Below are 27460 nucleotides of genomic sequence, written 5' to 3'. Positions count from 1 at the left end.
CCTACAGATGAAAGCTGTATATTCATACTGCTCCAATGTAAATAATCACATGAACTGTCATTGCTTCAGAAACTGTAAATCAATTTACATAATGCTTTTGAGACTGTATAGGAAAGGTTACAGCATCAACGGGAAAATTACGATAAACTGTTTATTGGTTAAAATCATATTACCCACAGGATCATACTACCACTAAGTCTAAGTTCCACAAGTTGATCAAAAGTTGTTCACTGAATGAATGTCATCAGTGGTAGAGCGTCTGTAAGACTAAGGAACTGAAACCATAGACATTACACTCGAGCTACGCAAATGAAGTTATCTTTGAACGACACAGCACTCCTGCTTATTCTCCAGCTGCTGCACAGAAATCCAGTAATTTTATCTCCAACTGGAACAGAGATGACATTTTACCAGATATAGACAATGGGGGCAGCTCATGGTCCAACTGTAGAAATCAAACAATCATTTTTTATTACTTACAATAAACTGCAACTCTGTTCACAATGTGTGTGAGTGATGTGGTGCTACAGTCATTACAGTTCTAGTATAAGACAGCCTTGGGAAAAAAGAAGATCACTGACAAATGATGACGTATAAGGCAAAAGCAAGTACCAGAAATCAAAGCTTCAGTCACTGCGAGGCAAGATAAGTAATATAACATTTAATCCATTCAAAGAATAGTGATAAAGCAGGGCTTATCAATGGAACTAATATGGCACAGTATGTGGAGCTTATAACAGACCTTTTAAGGGAAATGAAAGAGTCTGTATGGAATAAATATGCCGAGTAGCAGCAAAGAATTAATTTATATACATTTGAGAGGTGAAAGAGATATGTCTCAGATAATTTTTTAAACAAATGACAAAAACTTTCAATTATTATTCTTCTGTTCTGTCTACTAGAGTTGTAAGAGGAACGTCTTAGCATAATCTACCAGATGCTGTACAAAAGTTGATAAAGTAAGTCAACAAACATGTTGGTGTTTTATTTCATATGGCAATATACTGACCCTAATTGCTTCTGTCTTAAACAATTTGTATTTGTTTAGTGACATTTCACAGCAATCAGTGTGAAGATAATTGCCGTTAACTATCATTTTATTAGCAGCAGTCTCGTATTGTCATGTGTGTTCCTTCAGACCAGCAACTTGTATCTTCTAAATATTGAACTATGATGTTTCCTTGTCCACCAACTGAAAGTTACAAAACAACATTTTAATTGTTTTAATTACGAGAGTCATTATTCCTTCGAGGTTTTGCAAAAATTATTAAAAAGAAAGTCTCCATAAAAGTCAAGCAAAGTAACATTAAAATTAAAACTGGAATTCTATTTTAGAGACCACAATTCAAACCTGTAATATGAATATTTATCTCATTTCAGGAATAAGCCAACCTTTATTGGTGACCATGACAGGACCCGAACATGCAATAAGGGCAAACCAGTCTGCCACTCACACTTACAGCTTTAAGCACTTATCACCACCAGACGGTTCCTCTAAAACTGACATTTCCAGTAGCCCCTAAAGCTCTCATGTCAGTTTCTGCACTGGTGGAGTAACATCATAATAGTGGTGCCACTCCCAAAGGTCACAGTTGGCTTTGTTTTGTAGTGGTCCATTATTGTGTCATAAAACATTTACTTGAATTATCTGGTGAGGTTAACAAAAAGTTTAGTATATCAAGTATTCTACAAAATAACTCTAGCTTGCAGAGTATTTTAACACTGCAATTAGCCATTCATTCATAAATCGTATTTCATTAGCTCATCATTGAAGAGAAACTTCAGGGTTGTGGAATGAGTCATGTTTTACATTAATAGACAGATGCAACCACTTAAATCTGTTTCTGTAAAGTATACTAACAACATATTACAACTAAGCTGATTTACTAGCAGTGATAATTATGGGAACTTCTTCGAGATTACTTTATATACGTACATTAGGAGGAAAACAGGTACTTCACATACTGCCGGGCTGCTGTGTTTATCTAATACCTCAAACAGAGCATTTATGTAACTCAAAATGTCTACTAATACATTAGATACAACTCGCTGAAAACTATATAGCCTACTGTTCTGATAAAGGTGGTTCACAATAATCATTACTCTACGGGCTGAGCTGATACTCGTTATGTTGCAGATTGTATAATTGCACAATTGACAAGCAAACTTCTACTTGCCATAAAACAATCCAAAGATTATATAAAAAAGATAATAATACCCCAGAAGATTTCACTGTTAAATGTCAACCTGCTGTACGCGGAGAATTTTACGTCTAATGAAAATTTCTTCCGACCTTTCCATCTCCCTCTTAGTACACAGAAGAATGTCACGTTCTGCAAACAATTAATCTTTCAGCATCTCATTGTACCCACATGCAGCCTCTTCATAAGAGTAGGAAGATTAATTATTATTTTGTTGTAACAGTATAACTCTCCACATTATACCCGAGGACTGGTTGAAACAGAGAAAGTATGTAACACCACAGATGAAAGAAAATAGTATTAAAAATAGATCTTCATATCAACTTACATTGAATAACTTATCGACAATTACAGAAATCATTCTGTATTGTTTTTCATAGCTATCCATTGTGAGTAAGCCCTTTACAGCTTGTATTTGTTCAGCTCTCCGCTTCTTAAATAGGCGCCTGACTGTTCTGTTAAGGAAGAAAGCCGCAAATTTTACATTTTCATATCTTAAAAATATTTTATTTAGAAAAGAGGTACTTACATACAAACTGCTGTTACAGAAACACCAATAGTATGAACACCACCAATATGAATGAGGAACAAAATGTTGAATTTACTGTTAAAGCAGTGCATTTGTCAGAAGAAAGCGTCAGACAGGAAATACGAAACCACTACGGAAGAAAAGGAAATACTGTGAGATAGGGAGGAAGAAGAGTCAGAAGAGAAGGCCAAAGCTAGTTCCTTGTCACTTCTTACTTTCTTCTCATTATTCTTATCCCTCCTGAAAGAAAAGGTTCAGGAGAGAAGGCCAAAAGCTAGTTCTGTGTTACCTGCTACCCTCCTTCATAACTTATTTCTCCTAAGGGTATTTTTCCCCCATCCATCCAATATCTATGCATCTTTCCATCATTATTATTATTATTATTTTTTATTTCCTGGCTCTTTCTCCTGTCAAAGGAACTTCAGGATACCATATGACAAAATTACGAGCTAGTTACTATGTGAACAATGTCAATTTGTTTAGTCTTCTTTGTTTTGAAGAAACAAAATTGTTCAAAGCTAGGAATCATCTCATTTTTATTTCCTTACCTGTGGTAGCATAAATACATCCTTGTAGATGACTGGCAATCAAACATTATCATTGCTAACACCAACAAAGATTTATGGATAATCCATCACTCATTATCATGCCCTTGGACAACAAATCTGCTACAGAAAATCCAGTTCTCAAGTAAGTACTGTGTTTAATGATACCACAAAAAGAAAGGTACTTTCAATCAATTACATTTGCTAATTAATGTTGAGTGTCTTGTATGGTTGTGATAACCAATTTCAGTTGCTGGTGAATCACCTGCTTTACTTACCATGAGACGTGACAAGAGGGCAGGCCGTAAGAATTGTAGAACATTACTATGAGTCACTTGTATAGAAGAGGGAATGAAGGGAAGGATGATTACACTTTAATGTCCCATTGATGTCAACATCATTACAGACTGCTGTAATGAAGACATACAGATAGATTGGTTTCGTTCTGTCACTGACAAATGAAAGTTTAACCCCCTCAAAGAATGTTACAACTGGAACACAGCTGCATTACACAACAAAAACAATGCTTGGAAAAACTAGACATATGAGCCATGTCAGCTTTTTCTATGTTTTACATCTTTGGCTACTGGTGCGATCCATCTCTGTCTAGGTGCTGGGTGGCGCTTCGGTCGCCTGTTAGTTGTAGTTCCTTGGAATGGCTTGTTGACAATGTGGGCAGGCAGTCAGGGAAAGAGAGAGATAAGAAGCATATGTGACACACAGTAAGCTGTACATGGAGCTTACGGGTGCACAATTGTCTAAGTGGCCAGTTATCGGTACAGTTGTATTGGTGGGCCTAATGTTGACACATGCGCTTTACCCCAGATTAAGCAGGCATAGTTACTGATATTGGTGTTGAAGTGTTGTTCATTTTCTGGTGCTGTCTTTTCTGTCCTTTGAGGGTAAGGTACTCATTATGTGACGAAAAAAATCTCAGGTGAACAGCCTTGTAGGGGCATGCATAAACGGTACATCAGCACACCTGATGATGGCAACGTGGTTGATTGCCGAAATATTGTGTCCTATGCACACTCACACCAGGCTGTTCACCCGAGATTTATTTTGTCATAAAATACGCCTGGAGAAATTGAAGAATCACCTAGTCATTATGTGATTGACACATGTGCTCCCACATTGAAGTTGCTCCCACTATGGTGGATTGCCTGTGGGTTTCCATCACTCTGTCTCAAGTGTTAAAATTACTTTGTGGTGCCTCTGAAATTATCTGAGTATCATATTTGTGTGTTTTCAATTTCCTGTAATTGTAACTTGTTCAACAAATGCTTATCTTATCATTCGGGCCTGAAATTAATTGCGTCATATGTCCTAGGCCGCCACTTGTATTAGTGACCACTGAGGTTGAGACTGAGTTTTATTTGTATTGGAAGTTGTTGCTTCCCTGACTGATGTAGCGACTATAAAATTGCCCACATCCATGGTAAGAAAACTCTAGCGGCCCAGTGAATCTTGGTTCATTTGGGTGGTTAAGTTCCACAATTCTGGTGAGATTTTGCCCCCTTTCAAGAAAATTAATAATTCTTGCTTTAAATATAATTACTATTGTAGTTGTTTGAGTGTTAGCCCTCAAGATTTTAAGTCACTCAAGTTAATGTGTTGAACACCCTGTGATTTCTTGGTTATTAAATAAACTTGTTTTATTTTATTGTAAGATTAAGTGGCTAATCCTTTCAGTAGTTCTTAGGTTAGACTGGGGCTTGGGGCCATGCTCACACAGAGTTCTTGTCTTGGTCTGAGCATTTTCATATGTTCTATGATCATTATGCCCGAATTATTCGTTTGCTTGTTAGCTCTTGCCTTTCCAAGCTGTTCGTAGCATTTGGAGGCGCTGCCCCCTGGTGTTATCTCTTACCTGCCGGTTCAATTGGTGTAGTCTGTCCGGGTTGGCTGTGTATGTGTGGGCAGGCGGCGCACCACTTCCCATCTCACTACAGCCTCTAAGACGTTGTGGCCTCATGGCTTGCTAATGCATCCCTCATACGTTTAGTTTCTATTCCCTAGCAATCGGGCGTCAATTTAACCAGTAGTGTCCATTATTCTAAACCGTCTTATTAATACCTGGCCTGCCGTACCTGCCCCTTCCATGTTTTTCCTGTCTGAAGTTTGGTTTTATCGTAATAGTTTTAATATTGGTGTAATGCAGTAATGCACATTTGTTAAGTTGTATTTTATTATTTTTCCACGTCAGAATCTTGTTTATGACCAGGGGGCTTATCTGATTGAACAAATATTGGATATCTGTGTTGATATCAGACTTGCGTAATTTTATGTTACTGCACTTTTTGTAAGTTTTATTCATTAATGTCAAGCACCCCCTTGGGCCAGTCATATGTTTGAATTGTAATCTTTAGCATCATTGCTGGCATTGTTTGCCCACCGCTAAGTACATGTTTGAGTTATATTTCATTGTACTATGTGCTTGTCAGTCCTTCCTAAATTGGTGCATTTTATTCATTTAGATTAACTAATTAATCATCAATTTATTCAATTGAAGAAATTTTGCAGTAACTGTCTAAATCATTTGTATTTTATTAGTGTTTTTGGTATCTGTGCAATAGAAGATTGTTGGACTTTCGTGAAGTAACAAGTGACTTGTGATAAATGGCCTGCATCTTTCCCTTGCCCGTTTAGTCGTTTTCTTATCGTAGGGCATCCTCTGATATTTCACATAGAGAAAATTTTTCGCTAAACATTAGGTCAAACTGTATAACTACAAGACAATTGTCACATTGCTCCAGTGTCGAATGACTATGTGAAGACATCCACACAGCCTTTGAATATCCTGATTAACAAGCCTAACCATAGCAAAGGATCACTACATATGACCATATAGTAATTAACATTTTCACTTCTACAAAACCCTGTATGTTGCAGGTAATGGCCACTGTGGGATCCTGTGTCATCCTAAGGGGTCCACTGAACCTACCAATACTGCAGGTTGCCGAAATCCCACCATCCTTCAATGGGAAGGATGGATATACAAAAACATTGATAGTGCAGCCATAGGCTGCTTTTCTGAAATCCATTTAGGAGAAATTTTTCGTTTAAGAACACTTAAAAAAAGTTTCCAATCTTTGCACCACTTCGAAACCTATCAGTCCTCACTGACTATTGCTGTCTTTTTCAGTCAGTATTTCATTATAGAGAACAGCATCATCTACAAAAAGACAACAACAGACTGGCAACCCCAAGACTCAATTTGTGGTCACTCCCACACCACCTCTATACCTACCACCTGGGACTCTCCCTTTTGCAGATGATGCAGCTATCTGCGATTAAGTTCTATCTGAAGATAGCTTTACAAATATCCAGTGACATTTTGATAAAATTTTAAAGTGGTGCAAAGACTGGCAGCTTGCTTTATATGTTGAGAAATGTAAAATTTTGTACTTCACAAATTACAAAAATGTAATACGCTATGATCTCAATATCAATGAGACACAGCTGGAATTAGTTTACTTACACAGGGTGTTTGGAAATTCCCATTACAAACTTCTAGGAATTTTAGAGGAGAGTAAGTACATAATATTTTGAATATGAACCCATACCTGGAACTGTCATCCAATGACGCTAAAGAGCATCAAGGAGATTCCACTATTATGTTACAAATTTTCTAGGGTGATGGAGAAGGACAAATGTATCACTTTGAGGTAAGGGACCCTGTAACAGAAACGAATGAGACAAAAGTTATAAGTGAAAATCATTGTGATACCTCTGACAGTAGAATATGTGTACTGGTACTGTCCTTGCTAAGACTGTAGGGTTTGCAACTTTCAGAGGTTGTAGTATGGAACAAAACAAGGGAAAAAAATGTCTAGTAAACATGAGCTTTAAAATTCATACCTGAGGAACTATGAGCACTTGTTCCATCTTCACTAGCATTAAACACATCTCCTTTATTGAACAAGTGTTCTTAACTGCAATTTGGAGCCCATGTTCACTAGAAATTTTTTCTTGTTTTGATCCATACCACCACCTCTGAAAGTTGCCTACCCTACAATCTTAGCAACAACAGTACCAGTACAGGTATTCCACCGTCAAGATAATCAGAATGGTTTTCACTTATAACTTTTGACTTGTTCATTTCCGGTACATAGACCCTTATCCCAAATTGATACATATTTATCCTTCTCCATCATTCTTGAAAGTCTGTAACATCATCAAGAAATCACCCTGCATATAAATACATTTGCTGGCACATTTTGGTGCACTTGTCGATAGCTTTTAGCTGCTGTTTAAACTGGTAAACTGTTTAATATTGCTAAGGGTGATAGCTGAACTCTACCTCTACATTACTGCACTCAAAACAGTACCATCTACAGATGGGAAGAAGATTATATCCATACTAGTGCACGTCTGTTAACATTCTGCAACTGCGATTACTTACTGACAACACTGACACACATAACATCTTGTTCTTCCTGTGGATAAGAATAAAATCACTGTAAAGGTAATATCCCCCAGGAACCACAGAGCTTGCCAAGGCAGGGTGGCCTTCGTGCCCCAACAATACACAGCCCCGTATCAACGGTGGATTACCTATGGAGAGGCCAGACAAATGTGTGGTTCCTGAAAACAGGCAACAGCCTGTTCAGTAGATGCAGTGCCAACAATCTGGATGACTGACGGATCTGGTTTGTAACAGCACCCAGTATGGCCTTACTGTGCTGGTACTGCAAAAGACTGACAGCTATGGAAAACTACAGCCATTACTTTTGTGGAGGGCATGTAGCTCTGCTATATGGTTAAACTCTGATGGCATCCTCTCAGGTAAAATATTCCGGAGATAAAATAGCCCCCTACCCGACCTCCAAGCAGGGACTATTTAGGAGAATATCAATATCAGGAAATACAAAACTGGCAGTCTACATGAAAGAGCAAGGAATATTAGACCCCTTAATCAGGTTGATAGGTTCGAAAATTTAAAAAGGAAAATGTATATGTTTATGTCAGATATAGCGGGAATTAGTGAAGTTCAGTGGCAGGATGGAGAGCATTTCTGGTCACGTGAATACAGTGTAATAAATACAAAAGCAAATAGGGCTAATGCAAAAGTACATCTAATAATGAATAATAAAATAGGAATGTGGGTCAGCTACTATGAACAGCATAATGAACGCATTATCATAGCTGAGAGAGACAACACCCTATAATTTTATGTAATAAACCAACCAAAAAAAATTGATTGGTTGAAAGAACACATTCTGATACATCAAGAAATCGTTCATTTAATACTGGGGGGGGGGGGGGGGGGTGTAAAATTGTTGTAGCAGACCAGCAGATGAATACAGTAAGCAGGCTGAAATACATGTAGGTTGCAGTAGTTATACGGAGATAGATGGGCTTGCACAGGACAGAGTGGTGTGTAGAGCTGCATCAAACAAGTCTTCCGACTGAAGACCATAACAAATGTAATATACATTTGGAACAGTGGCCAGATAACAAGTGCCCTTTTCTATTTATCATTGACAAAAAAACAGATAAGTAGAGGAAGTTGCTTGAAACCTGAAATTGATAGCAGCGGGATTTTTCGGGAAAACTTAATTAGATATCAAAAGGATAGGTTAATGAGAAACGGAGGTGGTGAATTTGTCACAGTAAACAAGAAACTCAAATCCACAGAGATGTGAGATTGTTTGGGCAAGACACAGTTTACGGTGGGCATAAAATGGAATTGGATCCTTCTATTGCCCACCGGACTCATCTTCTGATGCAACCGAAAACTTTAGAGAAAACCTCAGTTCACTTGTATGTAATTCCCCTATTGTACTGTAATCATAGGTGGAGAGTTTAATCATCCAACAGTCAATTGGGAAAAAATTAGTTTTGTTAGTGGTGAGTGGGATAAGACATCCTATGAAACATGAATAAATGTCTTCTCTGACAACTACTTAGAACAGACAGTTTGGAATACCACTCATGATCGAAAAAAAATTAGATCGAAATGGCAACAGACAGACTTGACACCTTTCAAGTTGTCCACACCAAAACTGGTACAAGTGACCATGACACAGTTGTGGCAACAATGATTACCAAAGTACAACTAAAACAAGCAGAAAGATATATATGTTCAGTAAACTAGATTTAAAAAATCAGTAGTGTCATATTTCAATAAGGAACTTGAAACTTTCAGCATAAGACAGGAGCACATAGAGGAACTTTGGCTCAAGTTTAAAAGAATAGCTGACTATGCACTGGATAGATACGTACCCAGTAGAACCATTCATAATGGAAGGGATTCTCCATGGTATACAGTCACTGGACACACACTTCTAACGAAACAGAGACTACTGCATAGTAGGTGTAAAACAAAGCATAGGGCTGTAGATAGAGAGATGCTGAATGAAACACATTTGGCTGTCAAGAGTGCAATGCATGAAGCCTTCAATGGCTACCATAGAAGAATATTGTCAAATGATCTTCCATAGAACACAGAGAAATTCTGGTCGCATGTAAAGGCTGTTAGTGGCACCAATGATAAGTGTCCAGTCCTTAGCAAATGAGAGAGGAACTGAAACTGAGGGTAGCAAAGCGAAAGTTGAAATGCTTAACTCTGTTTTCAAATGTACCTTTACAAAGGAAAACCCAGGAGAATTGCCACAATTAAATCCTTGTATCACTGAAAAGATTAGTGAAATCAGTATTAGTGTCCATAGTCTTGAGAATCAGCTGAAATTTTTAAAATTGAACAAAACTTCAGTCCAGTTCATATTTCATACTAAATTTGCATCTGAGTTAGCCACTCTTCTAAATACAGTCTATCATAGAGCCCTCGAGGAAAAAACCGTGCCCAGTTCTTGGAAAAAGGCACAGTTCACACACATCTACAAGAAGGGTAATAGAAGTGATCCACAAAACTACTGTCCAATATCCTTGACACTGATTTGTTGTAGAACCTTAGAACATATTCTAAGTTCAAACATAATGAGGTATCTTCAACAGAGTGACCTCCTTCACGACAACCAGACTCAATTTTGAAAACATCGATCATGTGAAACTCAACTCGCACTTTTTCACAGGACATCCGAAAGCTTTGGGTGAAGGCAGTCAGGTAGATGCAATATTTCTTGACTTCCAAAAAGCATTTGACTCAGTACCACGCCTATGTTTATTGCCAAAAGTTCAATCATGTAGTGGGAGGTTGGGATCAAGAGACATTTGTGAATAGACTGATAACTTTTTGGTAGGGAGAACACAGCATCTCATCTTGGATGGAGAGTCATCGTCAGATGTATAAGTAATTTCGAGTGTGCCCCATGGAAGTGTCAGGACCCTTACTGTTCATGCTGTATAATAATGACCTTGCAGACAATATTAATGACAACCTCAGACTGTTTGCAGATGATGCAGTTATCTGTAATGAAGTAGTGCCTGAAAGAGGCTGCATAAATATTCTGTCATATCTTGACAAGATTTCGAAGTGGTGCAAAGATTGGCACCTTGCTTTAAATGTTCATAAATGTAAAATTGTGCACTGCACAAAACAAGAAAGCATAGTATCCTGTAACATCAACGAGTCACAGTTAGAACTGACCAACTCATACAAATGCATGGGTGTAACACTTTGTGGGCTTATGAAAAGGAATGAACATACAGAGAGAGTTGAGGGTAAAGAAAGTGGTAGGCTTTAGTTCATTGGTAGAATACTGGGCAAGTGCAACCAGGCTACAAGGGAGACTGCTTACAAATCACTTGTGCAACTAGTTCTAGAATATTACTAAAGTGTGTGGGACCTTATTAAATAGGACTTAGAAACTGAACTTGAAGACTCTTGAAGATAGAAATGCTCTATCCCGAGGCAGTCTACCAACAAAATATCAAGGTCCAGCTTTAAATTAAGATTCTACAAATATACCACAAACGCCTACAAATCGCTCACAAAGGGATTGTGAGGACAAGAACAGAATACTTACTGCACACATAGAGACATTCAAACAACCATTCTTCCCACGCTCCATACATGAACAGAATGGGAAGGAACCCTAATAACTGGTACAAAGGGGCATACCCTCTGCCATGCACTTCGCAGAGGCTTCCAGAGCATGGATGTGGATGTAGATGTAAATTAAATCCACAGATGGTAACGGATTGTTCCTCGTTTCTTGGTAGAACAACATAATTATAAAAGAAAAATGAAATATTGCATATGTTCTACATGATGGCCTTCTAAGCCGAAAACTGGTCAACTAAATAAATTAATCCTGTAGAACATACACAATATTGTGTTTTTCAGTTATAAATCTAGTAACATCAGGGCTAATTCAGAGTGTAAAAAAACTCTTAATAATTATCAATGAACAAAGACTTTAACTAGATACTTACACGCTGTTAATTATAAAAATATTGCATATATTACCTTAAAAATACAATGCACAGCATGTTAAACAACTTTAGGCAGAAACACACTATAAGACTTAACGTGAAACACGTCTAACAGTTCAAACGTAAAAGAAATGGGCTGACATCACCAGAACTGTTTTGTAAATGCTGCAATAAGTGAGATGTCAAAAAGGCTTTAGCTGCAACAATCAGTTTTGCAGAAGAGTAGACAATTAATTAGTTGCTATGCATGTATTCTGACATCTGCGGCAGTTTTGGAAACATCCTGAAGTTTTCATTAAATAGTTTTCAGAACTGACCGCAAACAACATTTTCGAGGAAATGTATTGCACACTGCTCTTTTAAGAAGTAATCTGAGACTTATTGACGGAACTTTTGTTGCTGCCGTTTACACACACACAATTTGGCAGCGCCAAGGTATATTGAAGGATACATAGTAATTCGTCGGGGTCATCGTTTTTAAATGGTTGATTATCAACCGGACCTTTGTTTTCATTAGTTTCAGGGTCCACAGCAATGATTAAAGGCACATACACCAGACTTAAAATTAATAATGAAATAATCACGTCCATCGATACGGGGTTACGTTAAACTATTGTAACAACTATAAACTCAATCTTAGTTTCACTTTCGTATTCGCAAAACACGTGGCTTGCACTTGTGCTCTACAAGGAGCACTTTGTAAAATTGATACACTTTCATATGTTTGGCGGCGAGCGATAGTCTAATGTTTTTTGTCTGCTGCTTGCACACGTAGACGACGATGTAAACAGCTAGGCTGGCCGGTTTGTTACAAGCGGAATAAACGAACTTTTCAATCATGGCATCGGGCGGCGAAGCAAAACTAGATGTATGTTAAAAATGTTTCGAATATTTATTGTTAACTTTGATATAAGACCTATGTGGTGTTCAGACATGCAGAGAAAACGTAACCTCAAATGTAATCTGTCATCCTGTAATTTTGATGACGTCTGGCATTTATATCGAAATTATTGGGAACTGAAGCTTGCAATTGCAGCTACACATCGTGTTATATGACCAAAGCAGACTATAAAAAGCGTTTTCTTCTTGTTTACTGGCTAAAACTTGGTACCTTGGTCGGGATTTGGAACTGTAACTTTTAATTTGTGACAGGCGATTGTAACCCAGTATTGTGATTTACAATTGCTGTATGAAAATCATGACACAAAAGCGGCAGTCTAGTACTAGTCGGTAGCATGACAAGGGTGATACTAAATAACAAATGAAATGACGTGTACAAAATATAATGTGTGTGTGTGTGTGTGTGTGTGTGTGTGTGTGTGTGTGTGTGTGTTGCTTTAGTGCAATAAAGTAGTGGGAAATAGCGGTACCAAAGTTTTGTAGAAATAAAGGGAAAGTAATTGTGCATGGAACATAGTTTTGATAGTATGAAAATAGTGTAAAATGTGGCCACTTAACATTGGTAATGTCATACACTATTTTAATCATGTCTGCTGCGACCTTTGGAGCTAAAGCACATCTGTTTGGAAGGTATCGTGTGTAACAGGTCTATTTTTTCGAAAAACAAAGCCTATACGCTTTGAATATGTTTATGTTCAGCACGTTGAACCAGTCTTTTCCCATAATCCCAAACGTACACAACCACTTGTGGAAAGCTCTAGCTAGAATGAATGAGATGTGCTAAATTCAGTACATGCCCTGTTGTCCCTTAGATATGAGATGAGAGTTTCTGCACCATGCCATTTTCTATGTCTTCTCTTTGATGTTTCATTCCATATGAAATTACATGCCTTTTACTATGTCATTGATCTTCCCGTCCATATGAAATTACTTTTGGCAGTAAATGTTGCTCCACAAAATATCTACATTTGAACATTACAGTCACAAACAGGTCTTTAATATTACCTCTGTAGTGAAGGTCACTAATATATGTTATGCATAGGCCCTTGACTCAGTTTAAGTTATGGCTGCAGAAGGAATCTTCATTACCAGTACAAGACTGGTAAGAGGAAGAGATATAGTGCTATAAAGTACATGACCCCTAAACTGTTTGTTAATATCCTAGGTTAAAGCTTATACCTCTCTGTAGTGTTTGTTGAAAAGGAGCATACAAAACGACATTGTGACAATAGTCCATTTGATGAGTACCTCTAGCTCAGTGACCCCCTCGATTTGATGCGAGACACCGAGAACACTAGTGTTCTGTGACAACAAGGCCATGGGCGTGGGAGATGTTGATGTACTGCATCTGTAGTGACAAATAAGGAATCTGCTGGTAATGGGACAGGATATGTGAGGAAATGATGGATGAAGTAATTAGTTTCTGAGTGTACTTTTGTTCAAGCATTACAACTACAAGAGAATGTGTGTTTTTCTCACCAGACACATTTTTGCATTACTGAGCTAAAGCATTGTCAGTGGTGGTAATTTCTGCTTTATTTATTTATTTTCCTAAATCAGGAAATGCGATCTTCTAGCAAAGTGTGGTATAAGTTTTCACTGCTTTGCAGAAATATGCATTTCTGACATTTGACTCAGTACAGTTTTGTACACTGCAGAGTTGTAAAATTATACCACAATCATCAGTGTCTTACTAAGAAAGGAACCAAAAGATATCTAGCAGACAACATTTCCTGTGTAAGTGAAAAACCAAGCAGAAATTACCACCACTGATGATGCTTTACTCCAATAAAGTGAAATGTGCCTGTTGAGAAAAACTTGCATTTTCTTGTAATTGTAATGATTGAACAAAAATACTCTCAGAAACTGTAAAGCAGCTACAGGCAATATGGCCACACAAATCAAGAAGTAATTAGCATCTTGGATGTTGGTAAATCCATCAAAAATTGATTTTGAAGATGTACAACAAAGGCAGGGGCTGTATCTGATGGAGCATCGTTAGTAGTAAAAATGGGGTGATCACCAGGGGAACCAGTCTAGTTAAGTTTGATGAGAAGGTACAAAGTGGATGTAGAAGGTGTTAAACCAAATGTTTTGAGGCTGTGCTGGGGTTCATATTGGACCTTAGGGAGGGGGGGGGGGGGTATCATAGTGGTAAGGTTTGTAAGTTGTATTGTTGGAAAGCAAATGAATATCCTCTGTCATGCTGTCATTACAGTTCATGACTGCATTGGTGGGGTCCTTGCCTGTAAGAAGGATATTTGCATCTGGATTGATTTTACACTGTGAGTACCTATCTCTTCTGTTTACATACCTTATGTTGAGCTTGGTGTGAAGGAATTTGGGGAATAAAGGTGAAGTCAGATTTGAAGTAAGGAATTCTGGGAAGATTATCAAAGGGTGGCTGGGTATTAGAGGTCATGCATTGTGTTTGGTGGGATCTTGAATTGTTTGAGTCCGTGATCTAGGCATGCTTTACACTGAGGGTACAAAAATCGTGAGGTTGCGGTATGCACATTTACAGGTGGCAGTAGTATTAGTATTATTGCATACTCAAGGTATAAAAGGGCAGTGCATTGGCGGAGTTGTCATATACATTCAGGATGATTCATATGAAAAGGTTTACAATGTGTGGCCGTACAACAGGAATTAACAGACTTTGAACATGGAATGGTAGTTGGAACTACATGCATGGGACATTCAATTTTGGAAATCATTAGGGAATTCACTATTTACAAATCCACAGTGTCAAGCGTGTGCTAAGAATACCAGATTTCAGGCATTACCTCTCACCATGGACAATGCAGTGGCTGACAGCCTTCACATAATGGCAGAGAGCAGCAGTATTTGCAGGATTGTCAGTGCTAAGAGACAAGCAGCACTGCATGAAATGTGGGATATAGATGAACATATTTGTTAGGACAGTGCAGTGAAATTTTGTGTTACCGGGCTGTGGCAGCAGATGACCAATGCAGGTACCTTTCTTAACAATACAACCACCTGCAGCACCTCTCCTGGGCTTATGACCATATCAACTGGACACTGGACAACTGTGGCCTGGTCAAATGAGTCCCAGTTTCGGTTGGTAAGAGCTGCTTTTAGGGTTCGAGTGTAATGTAGACCCCATGAAGCCATGGCCTCAAGTTGCCAACAAGGCACTGTGCAAGCTGCTGGTGGCTCCATAATGGCATAGGCTGTGTTTAACGTGGAATGGGCTGGGTCCTCTGGTCCAGCCAAACCAATCATTGACTGGAAATGGTTAGGTTCGGCTACTTGGAGATCATTTTCAGCCCTCCATGGCTCTCATGTTTCCAAACAACAATGGAATTTTTGAGGATGACGTTGTGTCATGTCACTGGGCCACAGTTGTTTGCGACTGGTTTGGAGAACATTCTGGATGTTGAGTGAATAATTCGGCCACCAAAATTGTCCAGCATTCATTCCATGAAACATTTATGGGACGTCACTGAAAGGTCAGTTAGTGCACAAAACCCTGCCTATCAACACTTTCGCAATTATCTATAGCTACAGAGGCAGGATGGCTCAGTATTTCTGCAGGGGACTTTCAAGAACTTGTTGAGACCTTACCATATTGAGATGGTGCACTGCACTGGGCAAGAGGAGCTCTGACACTCAATCAGGAGATATCCCATGACTTTTGTTGCCTTGGTGTAAGCTTGCTGTTGTCAGTAGGGTTGGTGGCAAAGAAATAATTCAGCTGAAGTGAATGAGTAAAGCAAAGCTGACATTTTACTAGTCGTGCAGGGTTAAATCTGATTTTGAGACTAAAGTTGTTTCGGTAGGAATGAGGCTTCTGTAGGTATAAGGATTTTAGAAGCTAGATTGACTTCAGTGGGGGGAACCTGATGGAGGTGCTCAGAAGCTGTGTGTTATATGAAAAAAGTTTACAGAGAATAAGTTAGAAAGATAGGGTATGGAGTGTTTAATGGGTTAATGGGCTTAAGGGGAGGATGTTTAGTTGGGAGTGATTGGTTCTTTGTTAGAAAGAGAGAATTCTGGATAAAAATAGGGCATAAGCAGCTAAGAGAGCTTCCTCAGATGTTAGGAATTTTATCCCAGCAGTTAGAGGGCAAATGCTCTGTTACAAAAATGGGATGCAGGAAATTACTGTCACAGTGTAAAATATTTTGTGAATGGAGTGAAACTGTTTAATTATGGTGATGTTGGACTGAATTATTGAAGCGATAGTGTGGAAAGGATAAGAACCATAGAAGTGTGCAAAAAATAAAGGACTCACATCCCTGCCCCACCACTACAATCCTCATCCTGAGTCCGGAGTAGGCCTACAGAGCTCTTATTCATTACAGAATTGTCATACACTAGTTCTCTGGGATATAAAAAGTTTTTTTTTCTGTAACTTATAAAATTTAGTCCCTGTGGCATGTATAGCCTATAATATTTAGTTCTTGTGGCATGACAAATCTCAAAACTGAACAATTCATTTATACGAAAAAATGGCTATTTTAGAGTCCCCCCCCCCCCCCCCCCACACACACACACACACACATCACTCACATGCTCTGGATAAATTTCTGTAGTTGCCCATGCCAGGAACTAAGAAATTTGTGAAAGGACGGGTGGTAGCAAGAGATTCTGATTCTGATTGTTTTTGGAGATCAAACAGATAAGGTCATCAGTCTTCTATTTATGAACTTGTAGCATGCTGCCTGTGAAAACTAGGTCCACAACTTGTGTTATAATTAAAATAAATGGTTGTAGCTCCATCATAACTTGCATTATGAAGTATCTTTTTTTATTTCTTGATGGTAACTAGTTTTGGACACCCGTGTTACTTTCAAATCATCCATATTGCAAGTGTGACAATATAGGCAATAGCCTGTGTACAAAAACTGTCCCTGCAGTGATGATCAGACTAGCGCTATGGCTGACGCAACAACAGTAATTAGACAACACAGGACAGACGTTAGAGAATGTCCATCCTACTTGGTCTAATTACTGTTGTTGAGTCAGGCATGGCATGGTGCCGCTTTGATCATCACGGCAGGGACAGTTTTTGTACATAGGTTATTGCCTGTATTGTTTCACGTACAATATGGATGATCTGAAAATGGACACAGCTGTCCAAAACTAGTTATCATCATGAAAAAAAAAAAAAAAATACTTCTCACTGAACATATGAAAGGGCTACAATGATTTGTTGTAGTCTACCAGGATAGAAGCAGTGTACCCATTCTCTCTGATTGCAGAGTAAATTCTGTGTGCCAATGCGAGAAAGTTTTCTGAATGTTTGTGTAGTGCATGTCTTAGGCAGAACATGGGAACCAGACCAGTATACACCTAGTGGTGCATGGGAATCTGCGTAAAAACCATAGCCAAGCTGACTAGCACATCGCCCCCTCATTGTTAATCCCCATCCCTGAATTGGTCATATTTACATGTGTGGCTTAGTGGTTGCTTCAAGATATAATATTTTTAAGTGTAAACCCATCAGGGAAAATACCTTCAAGCTACAGTGGGCTTTTTTCCTTCTATCTTGTGGCAGATCACATAATGTAATCCATGTGTTTTCATTTTGCTGTATGGTGCTATCTGTTCACTTTCTTTTGTGACATGTTCTATTATTCTCCTATTTAACATGTTGATTTTATCAAGTTTTTCTAGAATTACAAGAAACAGTATACAGTAGAAGTGAGTCCATTTTCCTCTCCTTTTGGTGTTTGTTTATGAGTCATTAAAAGACATATGTAAAATATATCTTCTATGAAATTTAAAATTAAATGCTTGTTGCAGATGTACGATGACTTCAGTGGGTCTGTTGAAGGGGAAATGATAGTCCCAAACCAGCAACAGAACCAACAGCAAGGAAAACCTGACTTCAACACTTTAGATGAACCAATCAGGGATACTGTGGTAAGATGGCAAATGAGTTTCTTCTGAAACCAATGAAGAAACAATGCCTTCAGTTGACAAAATTTTTGTGTTATTTGTGGAATATCATAGAAGGAGTAGCTAGTAGTTTAAACTAGCCGTTGTCTGTCATGCCTCACTGAAAGCTGATGACCACTTTGTTACATGTATTAGTAATATGCAGTACACCCTTCAGTGAAGATTTTTGGATGTCAGGTAGTAGCTCTGTTAGTTATAAAATCAGATATAATAAATATCACAGGTTGAGACTTGCATGTTGGCAGTTGGGATGGGCGATATGGATGCAAAAACCAATATTAATAAAATTTACATTATTTTATTATGAATTTGTTGTTCTGGGAACAGCAAAAGTCTGAATGTAACAATGAAAACAAACAATTTTTGGCAATGTAATGTAATTGGATGTTACTCGTGTCCTATACCACTGTAGTGCCCTTAGTGGCATTTTTATATATTGTTTAAAATTTTGACTATACCTGTTATGTATTCAGGTGGAAAATGTTTTAATTGTGGTTTTAATGTTTTGATTAGAACGATGATACTCAAATTTCCTTTTAAGCCCATGTAAGGTAACAGTTTCTTCTGAAGAAGGTGCCCATAGTTGGCGTTGAGAACTAGTTAAAGAATTTTAAATTCTGTTTGCAACCGTTTGGCTGGAAATTTGTGACATTGTAATTAATTACGGTTGCTAATCAAAGCCATGTTCAAAACATAAAAATATCTATTCATCAAGCAGCGGCACAACATGCACATAAAAGGAGATTATAATTTTACAAGCTTTCAGAGCCAGTGGCTCCTCCTTCTGACATAAGGGTTGAAGGGGAAGGAAGAGGGGTGAAGGAAAAGGTCAAGGTCTTTCCTTCTCATCCCGTCTAGTAAGTCTCCCCGACCCGCAGTTCTGGGTGTCTTTTCCAAAATTTATCCTTTTCCTAGACCTCCCCAGTCCTTTTCCTTCGCCCAGCTTCCTTCCCCTTCAGCCCTTCTGCTGGAAGAAAGAGCCACTAGCTCTGAAAGATTGCATAATTATGACCTTCTTTTGTGTGTGTGTGTGTGTGTGTTGTGTCGTCATGTGGTAAGTAGGTTTTTTATATATCGAATTACATTAAAAGTTTGAATGTACTACACAAAATTTGCATCCATTGGGATATATTGTGGTCTCAGGTAGATAGATGCACTAGATGTACAGGGTGAATCACCTAAAACTTGCACCTCAAATATTGCAGAAATGGAAAGTGCTATTGATGTGCAGTTTTGACAGAACGGATTGGTAGCCCATCAACAGACAGTAATAACACTTGGAAAGTGTATTTTTTGTGCAAACATATATCTTTTTAAATGGATCAATGCTAACTGACATTAAAAGACTAAAAGCAGGGCAAATTAGGATATCAGTGGTGTTTGTTACAGGCTTCTGGTGTGAGTTGTTTACAAGATATTGTATTCTGAAAGATTTCCACACTGACTATTGTTTGTGGCATTCAACCTGCATAACTGCTAGTTACAATGTTGTTATGTTTGCTCAAAGCATGCTTGTGTGTTCCTCAAGTGCATTGCAACTTGCTAATCAGTCAGTGTGTGACAGTTCAAACAGTAGATCATGTGTGGGTGATGGGATTTACTAATGCAGAAAAAGCAGACATGCTTATTGTGTGTGGAGAGTGTAGGAAGAATGCAGTTCATTCTTATACAGTGCATGCAGCGAAATACTCCAATAGGTCTCAACAATCTTGGCAGTTACTTATCAACCTCTTCAACCAGTTTACATGAAAGTTAAGTGTAGCACTTAGACAACATAACAGAAGAAAACAAGTGACAACAGAAGAGAGGGAAATTAATGTTCTTGCTGCTGTTGCAGTTGACCCAAAAATTAGCTCCTGCACAATCACACAAGGAAGTGACATGAGTCAGGGGCAAGTGGCCTACGCATTTTCCATTGACATAGATTCCACCCCTATCACATCTCTCTCTCCATCAAGAACTGCATGGAAATGATTATGAGAATCATGTAAACTTCTGTACATTGTCATTTAGTTATGAAGCCACATTTACCAATCATGGCCAGGTAAACCATCAAAATGTGCACTGTTGGTCTGTTGACAGTCCGTATTGGATTCATCAGATGAAACATCAGTGTCCATGTAGTGTGAACATATGGTGTGGGATAGTGAACCATCAGCTCATGGGCCAATTTTCCATAGACCGAACACTGAACGCACACAAGTATTGCAGCTTCCTAACAGACCATCTTCTACAGATACTAGATGATGATCCTCTGCAGACTAGGATAAACTTGTGTACCAACACTAAGTACTACAGCATATCTTCATGAACTGCTTCAAAATCATTTGGATTGATGCAGAAGACCTCTATGTTGGCCAGCCTGTTACCCTGATTTGATGCCTGTAGACTTTTCTCTCTGGGGAAGGCTAAAAGATGCTGCCTACAAGGACATACCAACTACATTCAATGATATGCAATGACGTTTTACTGCAGCTTGCTCTGTAATCTTTACTGAAATGCTAGCATGTGTGCAGCCATTGTTCCGTACATGACTGGAAGCGTGTATTATCACTGCCGGTGGTCATTGTGAACACATCCTACGATGGTCAGGTGTCTTGTTACAGTTAATCCATGTGACTAGTGTATGCAGTTGTATTGTTCTTTAATGTGTGCTACCACAGTTATTGTACAAGTGTTAGTGTGGGAACTTCTCAAAATACAGGGTTATTACAAATGATTGAAGCGATTTCACAGCTCTACAATAACTTTATTATTTGAGATATTTTCACAATGCTTTGCACACACATACAAAAACTCAAAAAGTTTTTTTAGGCATTCACAAATGTTCGATATGTGCCCCTTTAGTGATTCGGCAGACATCAAGCCGATAATCAAGTTCCTCCCACACTCGGTGCAGCATGTCCCCATCAATGAGTTCAAAAGCATCGTTGATGCGAGCTCGCAGTTCTGGCATGTTTCTTGGTAGAGGAGGTTTAAACACTGAATCTTTCACATAACCCCATAGAAAGAAATCGCATGGGGTTAAGTCGGGAGAGCGTGGAGGCCATGACATGAATTGTTGATCATGATCTCCACCACGACCGATCCATCGGTTTTCCAATCTCCTGTTTAAGAAATGCTTCTGCTTTAGCCTTTCCCGTAAGATTTTCCAAACCATCGGCTGTGGTACGTTTAGCTCCCTGCTTGCTTCATTCGTCGACTTCTGCGGCTACGCGTGAAACTTGCCCGCACGCGTTCAACCGTTTCTTCACTCACTGCAGGCCGACCCATTGATTTCCCCTTACAGAGGGATCCAGAAGCTTTAAACTGCGCATACCATCGCCGAATGGAGTTAGCAGTTGGTGGATCTTTGTTGAACTTCGTCCTGAAGTGTCGTTGCACTGTTATGACTGACTGATGTGAGTGCATTTCAAGCAGGACATACGCTTTCTCAGCTCCTGTCGCCATTTTGTCTCACTGCGCTCTCGAGCGCTCTGGCGGCAGAAACCTGAAGTGCGGCTTCAGCCGAACAAAACTTTGAGTTTTTCTACGTATCTGTAGTGTGTCGTGACCATATGTCAATGAATGGAGCTACAGTGAATTTATGAAATCGCTTCAATCATTTGTAATAGCCCTGTATTATATCTTGTAAACAACTCACCCTAGACTCCTGCAACGAACAGCACTGATATTCTAATTCACCCTACTTTTAGTTTGGTCATGTCAATAGGCACTGTCCCATTTTAAAAAAAAGTGCATGTTTGTACAAAAAATATACTTTCTAAGTGTTATTGCAATCTGTTGATTGTCTAACAATATGAACACCTGACTATCAATCCATTCTGTGAAAACTGCACGTCAATAGTGTTTTCCATTTCTGCAATATCTGTGGTGCCAGTTTTAAGTGATTCACTGTGTATATCACAATCCCTGGAAATTATGATGATGCCTATGTGGAGCCTTGAGCAGATGTTTGAATACATTCTTTGTGTATCTAGTAGAGTTCATAGTTGTCAATTTAGAGGCCAGGACATTAGCTACAATTGATTAGTATTCTTCTTATACCACAACTGCATGCTTCTGACAATGTCATGTGGATAGTTGAAAATATGGTGCAACTAAGACACAAATATCAAACAATGGAAAATCCAGGCTGGAATGTTACAATATTGTGAAAATATATTAAGACACAAATATGTATCTTGAAACTTTTTGAGAGAGAGAGAGAGAGAGAGAGAGAGAGAGAGAGAGATCCCCTTATTATATTTTCTTATCATCCAATGGCTCACTACCGCAAAGTGGTGTTCTCAGAATCAAATGTGTGTTCTTCAGTTTGGCTGTATTGCCACTGCTGATTTCTCTGTCCATTCCAGATGTACAAACCGAACATTTTCCCTAGAGTTATTAAATAACAATCAGAGGGTCGCCAGATGAAGAATTTTTAATGGACCAAGCAACTTGGGTACAAACTGTATGGACAGTGAATTGCCCCATAACCAGGATTGGTCGGTTGTTGTAAATGACTAAATAATATCGAGAAAGTAACAATAGTGGAGATCTCAAAATGACGGCACATTTCTAGATTTATGTTATGTGCCATTGTATCTGTGTAGGAGTTCATCTACATCTACATTTATACTCCGCAAGCCACACAACGGTGTGTGGCAGAGGGCACTTTACGTGCCACTGTCATTACCTCCCTTTTCTGTTCCAGTCGCATATGGATCGCGGGAAGAACGACCGTCTGAAAGCCTCCGTGCGCGCTCGAATCTCTCTAATTTTACATTCGTGATCTCCTCGGGAGGTATAAGTAAGGGGAAGCAATATATTCGATACCTCATCCAGAAAAGCACCCTCTCGAAACCTGGCGAGCATGCTACACTGTGATGCAGAGCGCCTCTCTTGCAGAGTCTGCCACTTGAGTTTGCTAAACATCTCCGTAACGCTATCACAGTTACCAAATAACCCTGTGACGAAACGTGCCGCTCTTCTTTGGATCTTCTCTATCTCCTCCGTCAACCCGATCTGGTACGGATCCCACACTGATGTGCAATACTCAAGTATAGGTCGAACGAGTGTTTTGTAAGCTACCTCCTTTGTTGATGGACTACATTTTCTAAGGACTCTCCCAATGAATCTCAACCTGGTACCCGCCTTACCAACAATTAATTTTATGTGATCATCCCACTTCAAATCGTTCCGCACGCATACTCCCAGATATTTTACAGAAGTAACTGCTACCAGTGTTTGTTCCGCTATCATATAATCATACAATAAAGGATCCTTCTTTCTATGTATTCGCAATACATTACATTTATCTACGAGTATGTTAAGGGTTAGTTGCCACTCCCTGCACCAGGTGCCTATCCGCTGCAGATCTTCCTGCATTTCGCTACAATTCTCTAATGCTGCAACTTCTCTGTATACTACAGCATCATCCGCGAAAAGCCGCATGGGACTTCCGACACTATCTACTAGGTCATTTATATATATTGTGAAAAGCAATGGTCCCATAACACTCCCCTGTGGCACGCCAGAGGTTACCTTAACGTCTGTAGACGTCTCTTCATTGATAACAACATGCTGTGTTCTGTTTGCTAAAAACTCTTCAATCCAGCCACACAGCTGGTCTGATATTCCGTAGGCTCTTACTTTGTTTATCAGGCAACAGTGCAGAACTGTATCGAACGCCTTCCGGAAGTCAAGGAAAATAGCATATACCTGGGAGCCTGTATCTAATATTTTCTGGATCTCATGAACAAATAAAGCGAGTTGGGTCTCACACGATCGCTGTTTCCGGAATCCATGTTGATTCCTACAGAGTAGATTCTGGGTTTCCAAAAGCGACATGATTCTCGAGCAAAAAACATGTTCTAATATTCTACAACAGATTGACGTCAGAGATATAGGTCTATAGTTTTGCGCATCTGCTCGACGACTCTTCTTGAAGACTGGGACTACCTGTGCTCTTTTCCAATCATTTGGAACCTTCCGTTCCTCTATTGTCAATTGTTGTACTTGCAGCTTGATGTAAAGCTTTTATGGCAGTGGTTCCCAACCTTTTTGAGGCCATTATCCCTGAGTGCAATCCGATATTAGACAATACCCCCCTCCCCCCTGTTCCCCACTCCATCAACAACATTAGTGCTGTTAGAATGGAAAAGAATTTTCTTTGAACACTTCCCTTTTTAAAGCAACAAAAGATAAATGATATTTAGTTTTTGTAGGGGTTTTATTTAACCATGAACTAATGAGTCAATGAGACAATTGGCACTGTTTATTTCTAACAAGCTATGAAGCAATTCTCAGTGCATCATGAGCGCTACCTGTAGCTCCTCCTCAGAAAAGAAAGCTAACTATCCATATTGAAGCTAGACTCTTGTTACAGAAATATACTGCCGCTCCACCAGTCTGTTCCCCAGAGGCACTTTCTTTACCCACACATTGAGCCACCATTCTGAAATAAGCCAAATTAAAATGTGTACACTATACTTACCATTTGTAGCTCACTTGATTGTTGGACTCCTTACTACACTGCATAAAGTGGAAGACTTTGTACTGCCAATGCTTTGTGCCTGACAACTGCCACTAACAACAACAATAACAATAGAGCAAAACTACAGAGGGACATTCCTGCTACCGGTAACATACAAAATTTTCTGGTGTGCCCTGCTGGAGCATTTGAAGTCCAAGTTGAACATAAAATAGGGAGATACCAAAGGGTTTCAGGAAAGATTGCTCAGCAGCCAAAGGGAGATCAATAATCGCAAAAGCAGTATGTGTCAGTCTTAGTGGACTTCAAGAAAGCCTTTGATTCAGTAGACCTTGAAGTCCTGTTACACACCCTTAATTGTAACTGATGGCATTAATTAGAGCTACCTTGATGAATACAAAATCCAAGCTAAAGTTTCTGGGATGCCCTCAAAATTCGCTGAGGTCTGAACAACAGTCAGACAAGATGATGGGCTGCCTCTTATGCTTTTAACTGTGTTCTCACATAAATCATTAGGACTTGGTGAAAGAGATTGAAACCAAATATACCCCAGTGAAAATGGGAACTAAATCCAAGGGTATCACGATAGGCCATCTGTCTAGTTTTTCCTGATAGTACAGCTATTCCGTCATATGACATAGAAACTGCAAGGACTCAAATCAAACAGTTACAGGGAACCGCCGAGCAAACTGCCCTGCAGAAATCAGTTAAAAAACAGAAGTAATGACTAACATCAAAAATGCTCCCCCTCCCCCCCCCCCCCCCCCCCTTCCTAAAACTCTGGACAAAATATATGGGAACTAGCCACCAAGTCATCACAAGAAAGTTACAATTCACCATGCAAGAAGTGATTAAAATTTAGACTTGAAAGTCAAAGAATTAACCCAAGAGAGGAGTTTATTTAATTGCACAGCACGCTATCTGACATTACTACGTTCACTCTGCTATACAACTAACTGGAGTGTGACCAGTTTTTTTATAATCTTCCAAAATTAATGATTGGTGGGAGCCAAGGAATGGATATTATGAACAGATAATTGCTGTGAGTACCAGAATAATTATTAAATTTATTCAGTTCAGCAGAGACAACTTAATTAGAATACTATTAAAAGTTTTCATTAAGTGGTAAGAAGAGAAATCTATACAGTAAAATTGGAAAAGAGCTTCTGTGATGTTGAACTCTCCCTATCCAGATATAAAGCACAACATTCCATGTATATTCTATTATAAGACTATCAGAATTAATTATGTAAAGTGGTGATCACGAAAAGTGTGCTGCATACATTTACCAATAATAATTGCAGCTGTACCTGGTGTTGTTGTGAAATACTTGCATTGCTAGATTGGTTGCTATATAGATGGCCCATGGAGCCGCAACTCCGATGATGCACTATCGCGGTAAACAACATGTTCCTGTCCAGGCTACCAGACAGGTAAATCTACTATCTCTGTGCTCCATAGCAGACAATACAGACTAATACGACTGCTTGCTAAAGCAGTCAGAATACAAATTGCCGTTTTTCAGATCGAGCATAGCATCAGTTTTTCCTACTCTGCACCAGCGGCTGCCCAATCGCCATCTTGCAACAAAATTTCCACCAGTTTCCTGTCTTCCCTCCAAACATTGTGTACATGGGAATCATCATTCCGCGTCATGCTTTTTCAGCCAGTGGCTCACTCCTGGGAGCCATTTTAAGATGAAACATTCTCGAGGCTTCTCCATCGCTGATGGAACCATCGGAATGTTTCTGCAGAATCTCACACCAAGAGCAGGGGTGTGAGAGGCTTTTAAGGAGTGCATCTCACCAACGTGGCCCATAGCATTGCTATACCTGTCTTTTGTGCCTTGGCTGCGAAAAACTGAGTCTGGGCCAGCTTTCCACATAGTGGAAAAATCACAGCTTTGAGTTTTACAGTGTGTGACGAGTGTGCTACAACACCCCCCATCCTATACAAAGCCTGCGAGGGATGGTATGTCAGCTGTCTTTCCTTCGGGCAACCCGTGTTGACCACTATAAACCACCCCTATTTGGTCATTCCCTCATTTCATTCCGCAAGGCGCATTGTGGCTCGCTTACAGAAACTGAAGTTTATTGAATTAGTTTCATATGCTTTAAAATTTGCTATTTGCATGAAAGATGACATTTAATCCCCACTTGCTTCACTTAATTACTACTGGGTGAAGATAACTAGAAATAGTTAGAATGATTCCGCAAAACCATATGCAAATTGCATTGTTGTGTTTTAAAAATGTAAGGTGGGCAAGTGATGTGGCTCTTACACTCAGTGTGGAGGGGCCACATTGGTTGCCACCTTGCATATAGATACATCAATGGTGTAGAAAAATTTAATTACCTGAGTGTCATTATTATGAAAAACGAACTAGATGGTCCCAGCAAAATAATAATACGAAGTCTGTTAGAAAAGTATCTGACTTTTGACCAGGGAAAGAAACTTGGCCTACCTGAAGTGTTGGACCCCTAATCACCCTCAAAGTACTTCCATTGTGACTCTACACACTTCTCCCAGATATGCTGCCAGT

At 39.1% G+C, this 27460-nt stretch overlaps 2 protein-coding genes across 6 annotated transcripts in view; one reads left to right on the top strand and one right to left on the bottom strand.

The window, feature by feature from the left end:
- Positions 1-12349, bottom strand: part of LOC126416720 (coiled-coil domain-containing protein 134-like) — a 43612-nt gene extending 31263 nt beyond the window's left edge. Inside the window, exons 1-2 of one of the 4 annotated variants that reach the window (XM_050084530.1) lie at positions 12067-12349; positions 2530-2651 (exon numbers count right to left, since the gene is read on the bottom strand). In XM_050084530.1, the coding sequence (XP_049940487.1) occupies positions 2530-2651; positions 12067-12205 (261 nt within the window). In that variant the 5' untranslated portion in view covers positions 12206-12349. Of the gene's footprint in view, positions 1-1009; positions 1193-1460; positions 1567-2529; positions 2652-12066 lie in introns of those variants that run through there. The other 3 variants (XM_050084531.1, XM_050084533.1, XM_050084532.1) reach the window with 3 other exon arrangements.
- LOC126416721 (protein YIPF6) overlaps positions 12326-27460 on the top strand; it is an 80123-nt gene continuing 64988 nt past the window's right edge. For both annotated transcript variants that reach the window (XR_007575507.1, XM_050084535.1), the window contains exons 1-2: positions 12326-12483; positions 18288-18407. Coding sequence is in view for 1 of the 2 variants with exons in the window: in XM_050084535.1 (XP_049940492.1) it covers positions 12454-12483; positions 18288-18407 (150 nt within the window). In the remaining variant the exon portion in view is untranslated. The remainder of the gene's footprint in view (positions 12484-18287; positions 18408-27460) is intronic.

The sequence above is a fragment of the Schistocerca serialis genome, chromosome 8 (assembly GCF_023864345.2).
Source record: "Schistocerca serialis cubense isolate TAMUIC-IGC-003099 chromosome 8, iqSchSeri2.2, whole genome shotgun sequence".
Taxonomy (NCBI): domain Eukaryota; kingdom Metazoa; phylum Arthropoda; class Insecta; order Orthoptera; family Acrididae; genus Schistocerca; species Schistocerca serialis.
Note: the sequence above shows the minus strand (reverse complement) of the source record. Positions and strands in the feature narration are given on the sequence as shown.